The sequence below is a fragment of the Chiloscyllium plagiosum genome, chromosome 9, assembly GCF_004010195.1.
Source record: "Chiloscyllium plagiosum isolate BGI_BamShark_2017 chromosome 9, ASM401019v2, whole genome shotgun sequence".
NCBI classification, from domain to species: Eukaryota; Metazoa; Chordata; class Chondrichthyes; order Orectolobiformes; family Hemiscylliidae; genus Chiloscyllium; species Chiloscyllium plagiosum.
Window position 1 is genome coordinate 2,322,612 of NC_057718.1, and position 20,190 is coordinate 2,342,801.

Consider the following 20,190-nt stretch of genomic DNA (forward strand, 5'->3'; position numbering starts at 1 on the left):
ACCTGAAGGAAGGGTCACTCAAACCGAAATGTTAACTCTGACTTCTTTCTACGGATTTTGCCAGACCCGCTGAGTTTCTTCAGCACTTTCTGTTATATTTCAGATCCCTAGCATCTGCAGTATTTTGCATTTGTTTGTCAGACTCAAACTGTTTTGGTTTCTAACAGAGCCAGGCTTCGGGAACTGAGAAACAGATCAAACAGGAATTTCAGAAGCTTCACTGTTTCCTTCACCGGGAAGAGAGGATTCTCATGAGCAATCTCCAAAAAGAGGAAGAACATCATGTTCAGTTAATGAAACAAAAAATCAAGGAGGTCTCTGAGGATATTTCCTCATTAGAAGCTACCATTCAGTCAATCGAGAGTGAGCTCAGTCAAAGGGACTCAGCCCTTTTCTTACTGGTAAGTAACAGTAGCTCAGGGAGCATGAGGTTACAGGCAGAGGGTTGGGTTAGTGGGAAACTAACCAGCAGAGAGATGGAAGGAAGGATTGATTTAATGTCCTTTTATTTAACATCCTCTGTGTTCGGTTCCAACTGTAACACACCATATTTGATTTATTTATTTTTACACCAGTGAAAAGTGTTGCCACACTCCGGGACCATCTTAAAACACAGAAAAATAAACCAAAACATAGAATATAAAGGCAGAAAAATAAAGAAATAAAGAAAAAGTGTTAAACTTTACACTCCTTCTCAAGTGCTCCACCATGGCCAGACATGAGTCCCCTCCACCGCACCACTGCTGCAGAAACTAAAGACACCAGCCTTCAGCGCCATCTCACTTCCACCAGTGCCCTCACCACTGAGTCCTCACTGCACGTCGTCAATACAGACCCTACCAATGTCACCGGGTACCACACCAGCTCAAACCCGGCTCCACCGCCATAGCCATATCAATGCCTGCCGGTGATATTTATGTCAGTGTGATTTGCTATCACAGCGAGATCCCAAACACTTTGAGCTGAGGAGCTGTCTGGTCAGATTCGGGTGGGGGTGGTTTAGGGAGAACTGTTAACACAGACACTAAAGAACCTGCTGCTCTACACCACCATGTGATGTTCTCGGTGAGGCATCAACCTCAGATTGTCAGCTGCATTTCATTTACCCCATGTCAACCCTGGATATTCAAGCACACATTTTATTACACAATATATACACATACATCGTATATTATATGTATATACATTGTATATACAGTGGATTGTTTTGCTTTCCTTTGTTTGGTAAATTTTATTTTCGTTTGTTCAAAACCACCATATCTTTATTCTCTTACTACCTGCCTTAGTCAAACATTGTCTATTTTACGTGCAGTGTAATGTTTGGGAGACATTAGCCTAATGGTATTATCACTGGACTGTAATGTAATGATCTGAGGATCCAAGTTTGAATCCTGCCATGGCAGATGGTGGGAATTGAATTAAATAGAAATCTGGAATTAAGGATCTAATGGGGAATCATTATAATAATTCATAAGCCATGAATCCATTGTTGATTGTCAGGAAAAACCCATCTGGGCCACTAATGTCCTTTAGGGAAGGAAACTGCCATCCTTACCTGGTCTGGCCTACATGTGACTCCAGACCCACAGCAACGTGGGTGACTCTTAAGTGCCCTCTGGGCAATTAGGGATGGGCAATAAATGCTGGACTGGCCAGAGACACCCCCACATCCCATGAATGAAAGCATAGATAAATAAATTTTGTCCCTTGTCAGTCCGTTACATAGATTTGTCAGTCAGTTCTCATTAAGGATCATCAGAAGAATTTTTGGGAATGGATGAACAAGTTTGTCCGTGTTACTCAGCATTTCACCCTTTCTGTTTTCTCTTTCAGAGTCTTCCAGCAACAAGGAAAAGGTATGAACAGCTCCTGGCTGCCCCTCGCTTTCTGAATTTTTCCAGACTCCATACTTAGAAGTGGTATGGTGGCTCAGTGGTCAGCACTGTTGCCTCACAGTACCAGGGTCCCAGGTTCGGTTCCAGCCTCCGGCGACTGTCTGTGTGGAGTTTGCACATTCTCCCTGTGTCTGCGTGGGTTTCCTCCGGGTGCTCCGGTTTCCTCCCACAGTCCAAAGATGTGCAGGTCAAGTGAATTGGCCATGCTAAATTGTCCGTAGTGTTAGGTGCATTAATCAGAGGGAAATGGGTGTGGGTGGGTTACTCTTTGGAGGGTGTGGACTTGTTGGGCTGAAGGGCTTGTGTCCACACTGTGGGGAATCTAATCTAATCTTAGCTCCTTCCCTGAGTGAGTTCATGGAGGTGAACCATCAGACTCGTGACCCTGTGATGATGGGCAGAGGTTTGATGAGGCCAGCTAACCTCTTTCTCGGGAGTGCTGAGTAACCCCGATACTGAAATTACCGGAGCTGAGCCTGGTCTGAGCTGCTCGGCAGCAGGAGCCGGAACATTTGAGCTAAAAGGTTGTGGGAGGAAATCTCAGACACAAACACGACTGAGTGTCTCCTGCAGCACTGAGGAATGTAGCATGGCATGGCCTGATCAGGCCATTCAGCCCTGCTATCACTCCCAGCTGTGATGATAAACCGAGGCCACATCTGCCCTGTTAGATAGAGAAGGAATATCTCCCAGCCACTGGAAGCAGAGGGTGCCTCCCAATGCCCTGACTAATATTTAACCTTCACTAACTATCATTCAGCAAGGTGATCTGGCCATTGTTGTTTGCAGATGCTTGAATTTATATTGCGTCTGTTATCACCACAGAGCACCTCCAAGTGCTTTAAGCTAATGAGCTGCGTTAGCTATGCACTCAGTGTCGTGATGTGGAATCTGTAAAAACTGATCGCTTCACTCCCTGCATTACAACCTGTGGCTGTGTTACAGAAATACCTCATTGGCTGTGAGAGTTCAGAGACTTCGGGTTGAGTCTTGTCAGGACATCAGCAGAATTTAAACCACGTGGGCGGCACAGTGGCACAGTGGTTATCACTGCTGCCTCACAGCGCCAGAGACCCGGGTTCAATTCCCGCCTCAGCCGACTGACTGTGTGGAGTTTGCACGTTCTCCCCGTGTCTGCATGGGTTTCCTCCGGGTGCTCCGGTTTCCTCCCACAGTCCAAAGATGTGCAGGTCAGGTGAATTGGCCATGCTAAATTGCCCGGAGTGTTAGGTAAGGGGTAAATGTAGGGGTATGGGTGGGTTGCGCTTTGGCGGGTCGGTGTGGACTTGTTGGGCTGAAGGGCCTGTTTCCACACTGTAATGTAATCTAATCGAATGATTGTGTTGATTTGAGCCTGGTCTTCATGTGCACTGATCACGAAAAGAGCTGGGGAAAGTTAGGGTGAGGATAAAGAGGTACTTGAGTTTATTATTGGAAGGACAGAAAATGAAAGCAAAGCAGTGATGGTGAGCTTCAGTCTCGCTGCTCAGCAGGATCACAGAGGACATCCACATCAGTGAAAGCCAACTCTCAGCTACAGGCTCCAGGTGGAATCAAAGATGCTGCATTTGTGCTGTGTTTCAAAATGTACATAAACTCCTTAAGAAGAGTTCAAGTGATAGTCAGCTGAACCTTTTTCCTTTGTTTTGGTTCTTAAATTACTTCCTCCCATCTCAGGGAGAGGCAGAGTTTAAATCAGCAGTTCCTCATTTTTAATGTACAAGAGTGACCTCAGAATGCGTGTGAAGGAGAACAGCATTAACGCCTCCAACACGTTGTCTGCTTACAGAGCAAACTGCACGCCCCAGTGTCCAGAGACAGTCTCTGCCATGATTAATGTCGGTCGTTATGTTGGATCATTGCAATACAAAGTCTGGAAGAAGATGCTGAACATGATCAATCCAGGTGTGTAACATATTGGCAATGCATCATTATCCAGCTGTAACATTATTCCACTCTGTTATAATAGAATAAAAGGATAAACTCTATTAAGTCTTGCTGAAGCTGTACAAGTTGCTGGCGAGACCACATTTGGATTATTTATTTTAGGGAAGGTATCATTTCATTGGAGGCAGCTCAGAGAAAATTCACTGGGATGATCCCTGGGATGGAGGGATTGTCTTATGAGCAAAGGTTAAATAGGTTGGGACTCTTACTGGGGTTTAGAAGTGTGAGAGGCGATCTCATTGAAACCTACAGGATTCTTAAGGGGCTTGACAGGGTCAGTGCTGAGAGAGTGTTCCCCCTCATGGGAGAGTCTAGGGCCAGAGGGAACAGTGTCAGAATAAAGGGGCACCAATTTCAGACTGAGATGAGGAGGAATTCCTTCTCTCACAGGGCTGTGAGTCTATGAAACTCCTTACCACAGAGAACTGTGGGGGCCTGTGTGTATTTAAGACTGAGATAGAGAGATTCTCGATCAGTTAGGGAAACATGGGTTACGGGGCAGCAGAATAGACCGGGAGCAATGTCGGATCAGCTGTGAACTTGTTGAATGGTGGAGAAGGTTTGAGGGGTTGAATGGCCTCCTCCTGTATCTTTTGTTGTAATCTTAATGAACTTTTCTATGGAAGATATGCATGTACGTTTTACTATTAAGTACTAACTTCAATTTCAGCATTTCAATTTTCTAACAAATAATGTATACGTTGAGCTGAGAATGGATTATTGGATATATGGAAATCTGTGACAGTAACTCTCATTTTTAATCAAACCAGGAGAATCAAATCTCTCGCCAGCTAAGAAATGTGTCTACTATTTGCCTGACTGTAGTATTAAGCTGACCCAGGCTGCTCGCAATCATCCTTGAGGCTTTAGTTGATGCTCTGCAAACCTCCGTTGCCATGACCACCAACTTCCATCTTTGTAACATTGTCCCAGTCCTGCCCAAATTCCATCTGTGTGCTGCTGAAACTCTCATCAGCATGTGTGTTACCTCCAAACGTGACCATTCTAACTCTCCCTCTGTTTGGCTGTCTTTATCCCACCTTCCAAAATCCCACTGCCTGAAATTCTGCTGCCTCTATATGAGCTCCCACCAAATCCCACTCACTATTCCCTCTGTGCTCACTCACCCACGCTGACTCTGGTCAAGTAATGCAGCAATTGTAACAGTTCACACAGAGTGAATCTCCATCAAACTGAAATATCAACCGACTCTCTGCAGATAGAGCCAGTGACAGGAACTGGCTTCCATGCTCATGTTGACTTGCTGCTTCACCAGATGGTTGCCACTTCCAAATCCTTCCATTCCTCAGCTCCCCCTACCTCCCTCCAGCCCCCATCACCCTCCAGCCCCCATCAACCCCAGCCCCAGACCCCTCCAAGGTGTCTACACACCGGGAATTCTGGCCTCTTGAGCATTCCCCCTCCAATTCCCATTGCTCTGTCTTTGTCAGGTGTACATTGAGCTGATGAGGACCTAACTTGGGAATTCCCTGCCAGAAACTCCTTGTCCTCCTTCAATCTTATCTCTTTGAACAAGTTTTGGGCCAAATATGCTCTTTGTTCAGCTCAATGTCAAGTGTAAACTTATTACACTCCTGTGATGGTACCAAGCTTAGATAAACTCAATTGTTATTGGAATAAATAGGAATAGAAATGAGAAAAGTTATATGTTCACAATTGATTGGCTCCTCTGGATTATTGTCCAGACAGGAGGAACACTTTCTATTATTCTGAGTGTCGCTGCTTGGGCCAGCACTTATTGATCAAACCTAATTACCCAGAGGGAAGGTAAGTCAACCACGTTCCTCTGGTCTGGAGTCCCATATAGGTCAGACAAGGTAAGGAAGGTGGATTGCCTTTCCTGAAGGACATTTGTGTTATTTTTTTGGGACAGTTAACAATGATTACTTGGTTACTGTATGGCCACCTCTTATTCCAGATTTATTTATCAATTGAATTCAAATGTCACTGTCTGCCATGATGGGATTCAAACCTATGTCCTTCAGAACATGACCTGGAATTCTGGATTCTAGCCCAGTGACTGCCCCAGTACCTCCTCATGAACTCCTCCAGGACATGATCTGCTTTCCACATCCCTACAGCCTGTTATTAGACATATACATGTATGTGTGTGACCAGCAGTACTCTCGTTTGACATTTAACACTTTGTGAAGAGCTCAGCCTTAACTTCTCGTTCTCTGTCCCTTCAGCCTCTGTGACCCTGGACCCAAACACAGCAGCTCCTTGGCTCTCTCTGTCGCAGGATTTGACCATGATGGGATACAGCCCCAACAAACAACTGCTGCCAGACAATCCAGAGCGGTTTGACTCCTGTGTTTCGGTGCTGGGATTGGAGGGGTACAGTTCAGGTCAGCACCACTGGGACGTGGACGTGAGGGGGCAGAGCAGTTGGTGTTTAGGAGTGGCCCAAGAATCCATCCAGAGGAAAGGAATCATCAAGGTGGATCCAGAGAATGGTTTCTGGGCCATTGGGCTGATGGATGGGAATGAATACTATGCGTGCACCTCACCTTGGCGCACAGAGCTCAGCATTAATCCCAAGATCATCCGTGTTTGTCTGGATTACAAAGCTGGACAGGTGTCTTTTTATAACCTTGAAGACATGACCCTACTCTACACCTTCACAGACACCTTTACAGAGAAGCTGTATCCTTATTTCTGTCCGTACCTCCTCCAAGACACTAATAACATTTCACTCATGAAGATCTATCCTCGGAAGGTGATTTTACAGGATTAATGCCATTAGACTGGACACGGTCAAACGGTTTCTCAAGCACTTGTTCTCCGGTGAAATTCCCAGTATTATCGCACTTTGGGCGAAGAGAGAGCAGCACTTAATTTCCCTTCAAACACAGAGTGCTACCTGAGGCTAAAGTGTGTGTGTGTGTGTGTGTGTGTGTGTGTGTGTGTGTGTGTGTGTGTGTGTAGCACACCCATCCTGCACTCTGTCCCTCAACAGAATCCCATCAGAATGTAATGACAATGGATCCCATAAAGAAACCTTTAGAAATAGCTTAAATAGAACTGGAAAGAGGCCATTAGACCCACTATACCTGTGCCAGCCCTGTAAATGATTGTAGACCATTTACCCATCCTTTCCTAAAGAGCCTTTTCCTTTGTATACATTCACTCTCTTCATTTCAAAGGGATTCTAATTGCATTGCTGAGTATTCTCTGACCTGATCTCATGCAGAATGTGTTATATTCTCTTAACCCTTCCCTTTGATCTGTACCCAATGGCATGAAATTTCTGAGTTTTAATGCCAGACGACCAAATCTTGGGCCAGTTTAAATAGTTTCTCTAAGCTTATCTGGTCAGAACCTTTCAAAATGTGAACTTCTCCATTTAGTTTTGCTTTAATAAAAAAAATCTAGCTTCCCTCCGTCCTCACCATTTAAACCTTTGACCTGGAATCGTCTTTCTCCAATATGTTTTTCCTGAAGTAAGGAAGCCAGACCTAGGCGGAATATCCAATCTCTGGGCCCCTATTTATAAATCCTGTGTGAGAAAGGTCTGGAACTTGATGTTAGATGATCAAACCACTTCCACAGGTCGATTGGCACAAATTAATATTTTCCCATATGAGACATGGTAAGAACATGGTCATATCAAAGGAGCAGGCAGAGACCATTCAGCCCCTCCTGTCAGCTCAAGACAAAAAAACTGCAGACGCTGGAATCCAAGGTAGACAAGCAGGAGGTTGGAAGAACACAGCAAGCCAGGCAGCATCAGAAGTCAACATTTTGGGTTTTGAAGATGAGTCCTGACTTCTCCACCTCCTGATTCTACCTGGCTTACTGTGTTCTTCCAGCCTCCTGCTTGTCTGCCACCCATCCGCTCAGAAATTCAGTTACGTCATGGCTGATCTGCTCCTTAATACCATTCGCCAGTTCTCCTGCAACTCTGGGAATCCAACAAAATTAAATGTCCATCTCAATCTCCAAACAGCTTCTAATCTGGATTCATTTACATTTGGTAATTCTTCCATCCGCATTATCTGCCCCAGCTCCGCCCCCCCCACCGGTGATCAGTTATTGATTACCAATGATTTGGACTTGAAATTCAACTGAGTACAGGCCCAACAACTCAAACTCTCCTCATAACACAGCTCTCCATACCTTATATTGACCAAGCTGGCCATATCCAGACAGCCTCCTGAAGGGATACTTGCTCTGATCTGCACCTTTCCAGGGAAGCTGTCTCCCCTAGCTCCTCACCTCTGAATCCCCACCCTCCCTATGAGGGCCTGAACTCATTGTAGTTTGGCAGAGTGAAGCACCATGACACATATAAGACTCTTAGGGTTTTGACAGGCTTGATATGGAGAGAGTTGCTTTGAGAGAGTTTATACCAGAGGGTGTAACCTCAGAGTAAAGGGTCACACATTTCAGAAGAGATGAGGAGAAATCTCCCCTATCAGAGAGAAGTGAATAGGTGGGAATTCCTTACCACAGAGGGCTATTGAGACTGGGTCATTAATTATATCTAAGGCTGAGACTGACAGATTTTTAATCAGGAAGGGAATCAAGGGTTACAAGGAAAAGGGAGGAAAGTGGAGCTGATGATCAGCCATGATCTTATTGAATGGTGGAGCAGATTTGATGGGCTGAACGGCATGGAAAAGTGCAGATTGGAGCAAGTATCCCTTCAGGAGGCCTTCTGGACATGGTCAGCTTGGTTGATACAGGGTATGGAGAGGCTGTCTTATGAGGAGAGTTTGAGTAGGTTGGGCCTGTACTCATTTGAATTTCAAGTCCAAGTCCGTGGTTAACAATATCTCATCATCTGCTCCAATGTTTCATGGCGCCCCAGGGTCAGTGCTGAAAATATCACAATTTTGAGATGGTCATCAACATCAGGAGCAGAGGACTGTGAGGATTTGTGCACAGCCTGAGGTCAGAGCCATCCCCTGAAACACAGGCAGATCACACACAGGAACAGCACAGACCACATCAAACAATACACTCACTGACAGTCTGCTCGCAAAGTGATCAAGGGGCTTTAGTCACTTCAGGATAAAATGAATACAGCAATGTACCATATTTGTAGCCGAGTGAAATGAGGCCTCATTCTGTGGTAATCTGAGAGAAAGCTGTTTGTCCTGCTAATTGCTCTATCACTGCCAATGCCACGATGCTAAGAGTGTTCCCTGTGGGGCTGGCTGGTCAAATGGTGATGACTGTTAGTTTGATGGAAAGGGAATAGGATCTAATTGAATCACGCTGGATGCTGGCTTCACTTTGAAAAGGCTTCTGTTTCAACATTGATTCAGAGTGACTGGAAAAATGGATATTAACCACAGTGACTCCTCATCTCATGGAGCACATTCAATGTTCCAAACGTGCAAAAGAGCTTCACAGAGACAAGGAATGACCAAAAGAAAAGGAGCTTTGTATTTGTGTGTTAACAGGATGTGGGCGTGGCTGGTTGGCCCAGCATTTATTGCCCGTCCCTAGTTGTCCCTTGAGAAGGTGGGGGTGAGCTGCCTTCTTGAACCGCTGCAGTCCATGTAGTCCTAATGCCCTTAGGGAGGGAATTCCAGGATTGTGACCCAGTGACAGTGAAGGAATGGTGATATATCTCCAAGTCCGGATGGTGAGTGGAGAGGAACTTGCAGAGGGTGGTGTTCCCATGTATCTACTGCCCTTGCCCTTCTAGATGGAAGTGATTGTGGGTTTGGAAGGTGCTGCCTGAGGATCTTTGGTGAATTTCTGCAGTGCATCTTGTAGATAGTGCACAGTGCTGCTACAAGATGCACTGCAGAAATTCACCAAATTCACCAATTCACCATCGGTGGGGGAGGGAGTGGATGCTTGAGGATGTGGTGCCAATCAAGCAGCTGCTTTGTCCTGGACGGTGTCAAACTTCTTGAGTGTTGGAGCTGCACCCATCCAGGCAAGTGGGGAGTACAGGGCAATCTCAATTATCCAAACGACAGGCAGAGCATATTTTGCTTGGATAATCAAATGTTCAGATAACACAATTTACCCAAGCATCAAGACCTTGAGATCTTATCTGGATAATCTGAAATTTGGATAAATAGATGTTCGGATAACCGAGGTTGTACTGTATTCCATCACACTCCTGACGCCTCAGAGAATGGTGAAACTTTGCAATTCATTGTCTCAGATGACTGTGGAGTCTTAGTCACTGAGGATAGAGATCAATACATTTCTGGTTTCTAATGTCACCAAGGGATATGGAGATGGTTTGGGATTATGACATTGAGGTGAATGATCAGCCTGATCCAGAATGACTCAGTAGGATCGAGGGGCTGAATGGACAACTCCTGCTTGTATTTCCAGTGTGGCTATCCCACTGCTGATTGGGTGGTGGAATTAGGAAGCAAAGTGTGGATATGTTAGGCAGGTAACCAATCACTGGGTGCTATACTTTAAGAAGCTTTTCAGTGCAGAAGGGCTGAGAGGAGTGAAGTGATTCAGAGAGGTGGCCCCCTGATATCAGAATAGGGAATGCTCTTATCCATCTCTGGAAACGGGGAACGCTCCAACCGGCAGGGTGAGGGAGCAGGGCCATGGATGGGGGCAGGGTGAGTACGGTCAGGTAGGGTGGGCTCAACCATGCAGAGCTTTGAAACTGAAGGCGACAATATTGAAAGGGGTGTTATTAAATCAACACAAAGAGCCAATATCTAGGGGCTTTCCTTTTGTGGTGCCACTGTGGCTGTATCCCAATTTTTATTTACAATGATTTCATAGTTAAAAAGCACAGGAGTAGACACTTTGGCCCGTCAATCCCACCTACATTATCCATCTAATCCTGTTTCAATTCTATGGCTCCATTTCACACTCTCCCAACTTGTGAGAATTTTTATCCTGAATACCAGGTTTCAGTAGATCCCCACATACTTTCCGTTTGAATGTCACTCTAATGACCTAAGTCTTTCCAGTTTGTTCCCATTAGGTGGAATTGCAATGCGTTTCATCTTGATCCAATGCCCTGAGGAGTGAGGCAGTGAACACAGAGAGATGACCAGGCCACACTCTCCGTGTTCCACCTCAGTTTTGTTTTAAAACAAAAAATACTGGAGAAACTCAGCAGATCAGGCAGCAGCTGTGGAGAGAGAAACACAGTTAACGTTTCAAGTCCTGTGACCCTCCATCAGCATTTGTCAGATGCTGTGAGAGCTGTTGAGTTTCTCCAGTATTTTCTGATTTAGTTGCAGAGCTGCAGCATCTGCAGTATATTATATTTCTCTCCCTTGTTTCTGTGATGCTGGGTTTACACAGCCCTGATATTCATTGGTATACTTTATGTGTTTGAATCTTCACTTGTTCTTTGGGCTCAGGAATTTCTCCTACTTTGGGATTGGATTGAAAGTGCAGCCGTGTTTTTGGGAATTGCACTGTCTTGGTGAGTTGCTGTTGCATCTGGAAGCCAGAAGGTGGCAGGTTCAAATCATGCTCCGGGCCATCTCTGCCTGGACGTATGAGTCTAACTAACAGGGCTCGTGTGGCCTGTGGGTGGGTGTCTGGGCCCAGCAAGGGTCATGGTGGAGGTTAAGTAACAGGAAAGTTATCTGGCTGTAAAACATTACCCACATGCAAGGAGTTGATCCATGGAGCAATCAGATATGGTTGGAACATAAAACCACCAGAAGGGAATCACATTCTGTGATCTAAACACGCCCTCATTTGGATGTGGGAAGGATGTAACAGGGAGTGTTTAGGAGCAGAAAGCAAATGGATCCTGGTAAAGTCTGCAGGATGCCCCTGAAAGTAAGTTCCCGGTCAGTGCTGTGCCCTGTGGGACCTGTTCAATCTCAGCCAGTTTCTCGAGAATTCTGAAACATATTCTTTCTGAGCATGTCCTTGGTTTAGTTAGAAAGGTTAATGTTCCCATGATTGTTGCAGGTCAGTAATACCTCGGCAGAGCCTTCTCACTGTGATATTTGTTCTCCTTTATTGAAGCTCCATGAGACCATGACAGGGTTATAACAAAGTGGGAAAGCAACTGCTCCCACAATGAGGCTCTGGAACAAGCAAAGTCCCCAAGTGGACAAAGTTTGTGAATTATACAAATTAAAATAAAGATTGATTTTATTTCATTGTTGTCTGGCTGTTTACAGAATCTATTCTACCTTTATCCTCACTCTTTCCACACATGCAGTCTACAGCACAGTCCATCCAGTCCACCTCTGCAATGGCAGAGATTGTGCTCCACACCAACTTCCTCCCAGCTTCCATCATTAAACATTATCAGCACATTGGAATACGTGTGTGTGTGTACTTATGACTGTGCAAATCTGTCTCTGTGTGTCTGTTTGAGTGATTATGTGATTATGTCTGTGTGTCTGTATGTGTATCTGTGTTTGTGCATCTGTCTGATTGTGTGGTTATGTATGTGTCTGTGTATGTGTGTGCTTGTGTCTGTGTGTGTAAATCTGTCTTTGTGTATGTGTGAGTGTGTGTATCTGCCTGTATGTTTGTGTGTCTGTATGTATGTATGTGTGTTTCTTGTGTATGTGTATTTCTTTGCTCCTATGTACAACAATTTATATTAGCCCTTTCTCCAATTTCAGTCTTAGCTTTCTTTACTAGCAATCTCCTCTGTAGTCCCTTCTCTTCTAGCTCTTTCTCCTTCCCCCCCCCATCTGTCCCTCTGCTAGTTTGCTACTAACTCTCTCCTTTCCCTTTGGTCTTCCTCCACTGTCACCCTCTTCTCTGGTCTCTTCATTTGCCAGCATCCCTCTGTTTCAATTTGTCTCTTTGTCCTTCGCTCTTTCTCTCTGTCCACACTCTCAGTTGCCTCCTTGTGCTTTTTACACTTCACTCTCTCAGGGGATGTGGCTGTTGCCGATTGGGCCACCATTTGTTGTTGTCTCTAATTGTTGTCTCTAGTTGTTGTCTCTAATTGCCCCTGAATGGAGTGTCTCACTCGGCCTTGTCAGAGGGCCATTAGGAGTCAGCCCCGATGCTGTGGGTCTGGAGGCACATCAAGGCCAGACTGGGTAAGGAGAGCAAGTATTCCTTCTTGAAGGAACCAGAGAATTTTTGCAGCAACTGATGGTGGTTGCCATGTCAACCATTGAGAATAATGAGAACCAAAACAAACTGGGACATTCCAATCAATGGTTCCTCTGCCATTTCTGTCTCTTTCCCCTCCCCTGTCGAGACATAACGGTTCCCTCCTGTCCTTGTGTCAAGCTGATATCATACTCTCATTGTATTAATTATACAACTTCAAATAAATAGGGATTTTATTTCAATGTTGTCTGGGTGTTTACAGAATCTATTCTATCTTTGTCCTCACTGTGTCCACAGACAGAATCTATACCACAGCCCATCCCATGTCAGTGAGTGTGTCCCATTAAAGACCCTAACATCGGCATCTCCTTCCCTTCCTCCTTTCAGAACCTGCTTAAAGCCTGCCTATTCGACCACGGTATGAATCATCTGTCCTAATGCCGTCATTTTAAATTCAATGTCAAGTTTTGCCTGGTTTGCGCTTCCTTCTATAGTGCTGCTTTATAAACACAAGCTTTTATTGTTAATCAGAACATAACTTGTTCAGATTTAGATGGTTTTGGCTGTAGAGTGTATAGAATTTATGATAAAATATTCCTGGTGCCCTTACTTCCTTCATTTCCCAGGAGTGAGTCTGCAGCTGTCCAAGGCATTGGCCTGTTCTCATCAGCCACGTCTGATGCTGCAACTTGCTGCAAAGCCCTTATCTGTATTCAGCCGCTGAGCTCAGACAGATCACTCCCAGTACCAGCCGCAGTCAGGCACTCAGCAGCATCATAGTCACTCATTAACAGCAGCCAGGAGCAATGGGCAAAACAAGAATACACACACACACACACATTAACAGACAATCCTGCACACTGCTACACAGGTAAACATGTCATTTACATGCACAAACACACACACTGACACACATACACAGACATACACACTGACACATACACATGCAGCATTTACATGGGAACACCACCCCCCTGCAAGTTCCCCTCCAAGCCATTCACCATCCTGACTTGGAAATATATCACCATTCCTTCAGTGTCGCAGGGTCCTGGAATTCCCTTCCTATGGGCATTGTGGGTCTACCTACAGCATGTGGACTGCAGCGGTTCAAGAAGGCAGCTCATCCCCATTTTCTCAAGGGGCAACTAGGGACAGGCAATAAGTGCTGGGCCCAGCCAGTGTTACTCAGATCTGTGAATGAATAAACATATAAAATAGAACCTTAAACACAGAGAAATATACAAACAATCCCACAAAGGAATACATAAACAATTTCACACACTATAATAGACAACACATACAATGGAATATGAAATCACACACAGAAATGTGCAGACAAGTCCCACTGCAAATATTTGAGCATCAAATTTAAATCTGACCCTCCAATCCAGTGTTGAGGGGATGCTGCATTGCCAAAGGTCTAATGTTAATGGCTTCTGATCCAAAACAATTACACTTGATGACATATCCCAATGACCAGTCACAGCTTCATGAAGAGACAGAAACATTATGGATCCTAGTTAGTCAATACATCAGACAGAAACTGCTGGAGAAACTCAGCAGGTCTGGCAGCATTTGCGGAGAGAAACAGAGTTAATGTTTTGAGTGGAAAGTGAGGACTGCAGATGCTGGAGATCAGAGCTGAAAATGTGTTGCTGGAAAAGCGCAACAGAAGGGGGGGGGGGGGGGGGGGGGGGGAGCAAGTGGAACAGATAATGAAGGTGCACAAAGTAAAAGACAAAGGCAATAATGATGCTGGTAAAGGAGGAATAGAGATCTAAAATAGGTGCAAATGATCAGTGTGAAAATAAATCCACTCTGCTAGGGCAAAGCGAACGAGATAGAAACAAGACCCAGCCAGGGATGATGTAGGATGTAAGTAAAATAGAGGACAGATGTCATCCATTTGTGGGTCTCAATATTGAGATCTAAATGCCATAACGTTATGAGGGGATATTGTATAAATTAGTTGCTTTCACTATAACTGAAAAGGTTAAGTCTTGATATTAACAAAGTTGTCAAGATATCAGCAGGAAAAGATAGGGTAGATAGAGACAAATTATTTCCACTGATCAAGGATTCCTGAACTAGAGGCATAGTCTGAGAATTAGGGTCAGACCATTCAGGAGAGATGTCAGGAAGCATTTCCACACACAACGGGTGGGAGAGGTTTGGAATTCTCTTCCACAAAGGGCAGTGGTTGCTGGGTCAGTAGTTAATTTTAAATCTCAGCGAGACAATCTTTTGTTGAACAAAGTTATTAGGGATATAGACTTGGGCCACAGATCAGCCATGATCTCATTGAAAAGTGGAACAGGTCTGAGGGGCTGAATGGCCTCCTCTTGTTCCTATTGCCCAAGTGCAAAATGAGGTATTGTGTCCCCCCAGGCACCCCCCTCCCCCAGCTTGCATTGCAGCAAAAGGATCACTATTTTCCAGCGGCTTCTGAGGAAGGGTCACTAGCTCAAAATGTTAATTCTGTTTTTCTCTCCACAGATGCTGCCAGACCTGCTGAGTCTCACCAGCATTCTCTTTTTTTCATTTCAGATTATGTATTTGGTTTTCATTATCCAATATACATGCTGGATAAAGTTTAACATTACTCTTTAACAGAAACTGTTTGTTTATCCAGTCTGTCCCATTTCCACCTCCCCTGCATTTGTATAGCCTACATAATCTTTATGATCAGGTCTTTTACTGATTTGTCTGTGAGTTGTTGTTGGCTGTTTGTCTGGTTTCTACACATTCCTGAAGTGACGAACATTCTCCCAGAAACACGATTTAGTTTGTGTCAACACTCTGGATGCAATCATCCCGTTATCCTTGCTGCAGGAAAATAGCTCCATGTCCTCCCTCGCTGGCATCTCATTGTCTGATAAGTTCATCACTGCAGTACACCTCAGAGGGCCATCAGTCTGTAAAATTCTTTACAGTGGAGGGCTGTCAAGACTGGGTCATTAAGTATATTCAAGGCTGAGAGAGACAGATTTTTAATCAACAGGGGAATCAGGAGTTATGGGGAAGATACATAAAATCTCCCAGAAATACTAGAGAACAAAGGATCTGATGAAAATTAGGAACCAAAATAAATTAGGATTCATAAAATTGAGATAAAAAGTGTGGCGCTGGAAAAGCATAGCTGGTCAGGCAGTATTCGAGGAGCAGGAGAGTCGACATTTCAAGCATAAGCTCTTCATCACATTCCTCATGAAGAGCTTATCTCCTGCTCCTCGGATGCTGCCTGACCTGCTGTGCTTTTCCAGCACCACACGTTTTGACTCTGATCTCCAGCATCTGCAGTCCTCACTTCTTCCTTCATAAAATTAATATCAATAAGTATGGAGATGGTACTCAAAACATTAACTGGATTGAAGGTTGTTAAATTCCCAAGGACTAGATGCCATGGATATCAAAGTGTTGAAGGTGGGGAATTTGGAGATGGTGGATACATTGGCAATCATATTTCAAAATTCAAAATCTTGGAGTAGTCTCTGCAGATCAGAAAGTAATGTGCAACTGCACTATTTAAAGAGTGAGGGTGAGAGAGAATGGAATAGTACAGACCTGTTAACTTGATGTCTTCAGCAGGAAAGTAGTAGAGTTTATGATAAAAGATATGATAACTGGGTATTTAACACAATTGATCAGTCAACGTGGATGTACAAAAAGAAAATTATGACTAACAAATTTGCTCGGGTGTTATTAAGGATGTTACTTGTATCATAGAGAAAGCAGAACTAGTGAATGTGGGGCATTTGGATTTTCAGATGGCTTTTGATAAGGTCTCAAGCTAAGAGGTTAGTAAATAAAATGAAAGCATGTGGGACCGGGCTTCATGTACCAGTTAGCATTGCGAATTAGTTAACAGAGACTAGGATTATTTTCAGGATGTGAGGTAGTGAGCAAGCAGGAGGTCACAGCACTTCACAATCTGAATCAATGATTTGGATGTCGATTCCTATCATAGTGTTTCTAAATTTACAGAAGACAGTAAACTGGTAGGGGATTGAAGTTGTGAGGAGATGAAGAGGAGCTTCAGGAGAACTTGGAGTGGGTTAAGTGTATGAGCTAACTAGAATACCATGTTAAGAACTGTGAGGTTATTCACTTCAGACATAAAACACAGAAAGGCAGAATATTGAGGAGTATGACTGTTCAAAGGGATGAGTAGGCAGAGAGCAGATGATGAACACAAAGGGACTGGTGGTCTGAGGTGCACTTGTTTTAATGTGAGAAGTGTAGAAGGTAAGGCAGCTAAATTAGGGCTTGGATTAGTACCTGGGAGTATGATGTTATTGCTATTACTGAGACTTGGTTGAGGGAAGGGCATGACTGGCGACTAAATATCCCAGAATATCAATGCTTCAGGAGGAATAGAGAGGGAGGTAAAAGGGGTGGAGAAGTTGCATTACTGGTCAGAGAGGATATCAGAGCTGTGCTAAGAGAGGGCACTATGGCGGACATGAACAGTGAGGTATTGTAGGTAGAGCTCAGGAATAGGAAGGGTGCAGTAACAATGTTGGGGTGTACTGCAGGCCTCCCAACAGCGAGTGTGAGGTAGGGGTACAAATATGTAAACGGGTTATGGAAAGATGTAGGAGCAACAGGGCGGTGGTTATAGGAGATTTTAATTTTCCCAGCATTGATGGGGATTCACTTAGTTTTAGAGATTTAGATGGAGCAGAATTTGTAAGGAGCGTCAAGGAGGGTTTTCTAGAGCAGTATGTCAATAGTCCAACTCGAGAAGGGGCCATACTGGACCTGGTGTTGGGGAATGAGCCCGGCCAGGTGGTTGAAGTTTCAGTAGGAGATTGCTTTGGGAATAGTGATCACAATTCCTAAGTTTTAGAATACTCATGGACAAAGATGAGAGTGGTCTGAAAGGAAGTGTGCTAAATTTGGGGTAGACCAACTATCGAAAAATTGGGCAGGAGATGGGGAATTTAGATTGGGAGCAGCTGTTTGAAGGTAAATCCACATTTGATATGTGAGAGGCTTTTAATGAGAGGTTGATTAGAGTGCAGGATAGACTTGTTCCTGTGAAAATTAGGGATAGAAATGGCAAAATCAGGGAACCTTGGATGACATTGTGAGATGAGCTAAGAGGGAAAAGGAAGTGTGCATACAGTCTAGGCGACTAAAAACAGACCTGAAAAATGTGTTGCTGGAAAAGTGCAGCAGGTCAGGCAGCATCCAAGGAGCAGGAGAATCAACGTTTCGGGCATAAGCCCTTCTTCAGGACAAAGCTTTGGAAGAATATTGGGAATGTAGGACCAATCTGAAACAAGGAATTAAGAGGGCTAAAAGGGGTCATGAAATATCTTTAGCAAGCAGGGTTAAGGAAAATCCCAAAGCCTTTTATTCATATATAAGGAGCAAGAGGGCAACCAGAGAAAGGGTTGGCCCACTCAAGGACAAAGGAAGAAAGTTATGTGTGGAATCAGAGAAAATGGGTGAGATTCTTAATGAGTACTTTGCATCGGTATTCACCGAGGAGAGGGACATGAGCTTGAGGTTAGGGATAGATGTTTGATTACTCTAGGTCAAGATGGCATAAAGGGGGAGAAGTGTAGGGTATTCCAAAAGGCAATAAGGTGGAGGTCCCCAGGTCTGGATGGGATCTATCCCAGGTTACTGAGGGAAGTGGGAGAGGAAATAGCTGTGGCTTTAAAAGGCTGGGCTAATCCAAGTGATTACAGACAGGTGAGCCTGATGTCAATGGGAGGGAAGCTGCTGGAAAAGATACTGAGGGGTAGGATCTATTCCCATTTGGAAAACAATGGATTATCAGTGATCGGCAGCATGGTCTTGTGCATGAAATGGATGGAGAATGGGCTGGGCAACAGGAGACAGAGAGTAGTAGTGGAAGGGAGTTTCTCAAAATGGAGACCTGTGATCAGTGGTGTTCCACAGGGATCCGTGCTGGGACCACTGTTATTTGTAATATATATAAATGATCTGGAGAAAGGTATAGGTAGTCTGATTAGCAAATTTGCAGATGACATTAAGATTGGTGAAGTAGCAGATAGTGAAGGGGTCTGTCAGAGAATGCAGCAGAATATAGATAAATTGGAGAGTTGGGCAGAGAAATGGCAGATGGAGTTCAATCTGGGCAAATGCGAGGTGATGCATTTTTGAACATTCAATTCTAGAGCGAACTATACAGAAAAGGGAAAAGACCTGGGGCAAATTGATATACAGAGAAACCTGGGCGCTCAGGTCAGTTGTACCCTGAAGGTGGCAACACAGGTCGATAGAGTGGTCAAGAAGGCATACGGCGTGCTTTCCTTCATCGGACAGGGTATTGAGTACAAGAGTTGGCAGGTCATGTTACAGTTGCATTAGACTTTGGTTCGGCCACATTTGGAAGAATGTGTACAGTTCTGATCGCCACACTACCAACAGGATGTGGATGTTTGGAGAGGGTGCAGAGGAGGTTCATCAGGCTGTTGTCTCATATGGAGGGCGCTAGCTATGAAGAGAGGTTGAGTAGATTAGGATTATTTTCATTAGAAAGACAGAGGTTAAGGAGGGACCTGATTGAGGCCTACAAAGTCATGAGAGGTATAGACAGGATGGATAACAAGAAGCTATTTTCCAGAGTGGGGGACTCAATTACGAGGGGTCAGAAGTTCAAAATGAGAGGGGAAAGGTTTAGAGGAAATATGCATAATATGCATGGAAAGATCTTTATGCAGAGGGTGGTGGGAGCCTGGAACGCGTTGGCAGTGGAGGTGGCAGTGGCGGGCAGTATAGCATGATTTAAGATGTATCTAGACAGACACATGAATGGGCAGGGAGCAGAGGGACACAGATCCTTCGAAAATAGGTGACAGGTTTAGATAGAGGATCTGGATCAGTGTAGGCCTGGAGGGCTGAAGGGCCTGTTCTCTGTTCTTTGAAATCTATACATTTCAGGAGACTAATGGTATAGGATTTTAGATTTCTGAGCAACGTTAGGCCATTTGGCCCATCGAGTCTGCTCCACTATTCAACTGTAGCCGACATGTTCCTCAACCCTGTTCTCTTGCCTTCCTGCTGTAACCCTTGACCCCTTTATGAATGAAGAACCTATCATCATGGGAATACAGAGACAGCATGGGCTAGTGGAATCAGGGCAGATGATCAGCCACCCTCCCGTTCAATAGCAGGACAGGGCTCCTCCCCTTTCTGGTGATTCTCTGAAATGATGATGTCGCTGTTGTCACTGGTCCATTTCCTGGAAGACTGAGATCAAGCTGTACTCAGTCACCAGAGGGAACATCCCTGCTCAGGCCCGAAGATATAAACGTAGCAACAGGAAGCAGCCTGGACCACATCCAGTTTGCTGCATGTGTTA

At 44.6% G+C, this 20,190-nt stretch overlaps 1 protein-coding gene across 4 annotated transcripts in view; it reads left to right on the forward strand.

Annotated features, from left to right (window-relative positions):
* The window catches only part of LOC122552544 (zinc-binding protein A33-like), a 35,459-nt gene that overhangs the window by 9,162 nt on the left and 6,107 nt on the right, over positions 1-20,190 (forward strand). Inside the window, exons 3-7 of one of the 4 annotated variants that reach the window (XM_043695233.1) lie at positions 168-401; positions 1,834-1,856; positions 3,685-3,800; positions 6,053-6,582; positions 13,149-13,342. In XM_043695233.1, the coding sequence (XP_043551168.1) occupies positions 168-401; positions 1,834-1,856; positions 3,685-3,800; positions 6,053-6,582; positions 13,149-13,184 (939 nt within the window). In that variant the 3' untranslated portion in view covers positions 13,185-13,342. Of the gene's footprint in view, positions 1-167; positions 402-1,833; positions 1,857-3,684; positions 3,801-6,052; positions 6,788-13,148; positions 13,343-20,190 lie in introns of those variants that run through there. The other 3 variants (XR_006312413.1, XM_043695234.1, XM_043695231.1) reach the window with 3 other exon arrangements.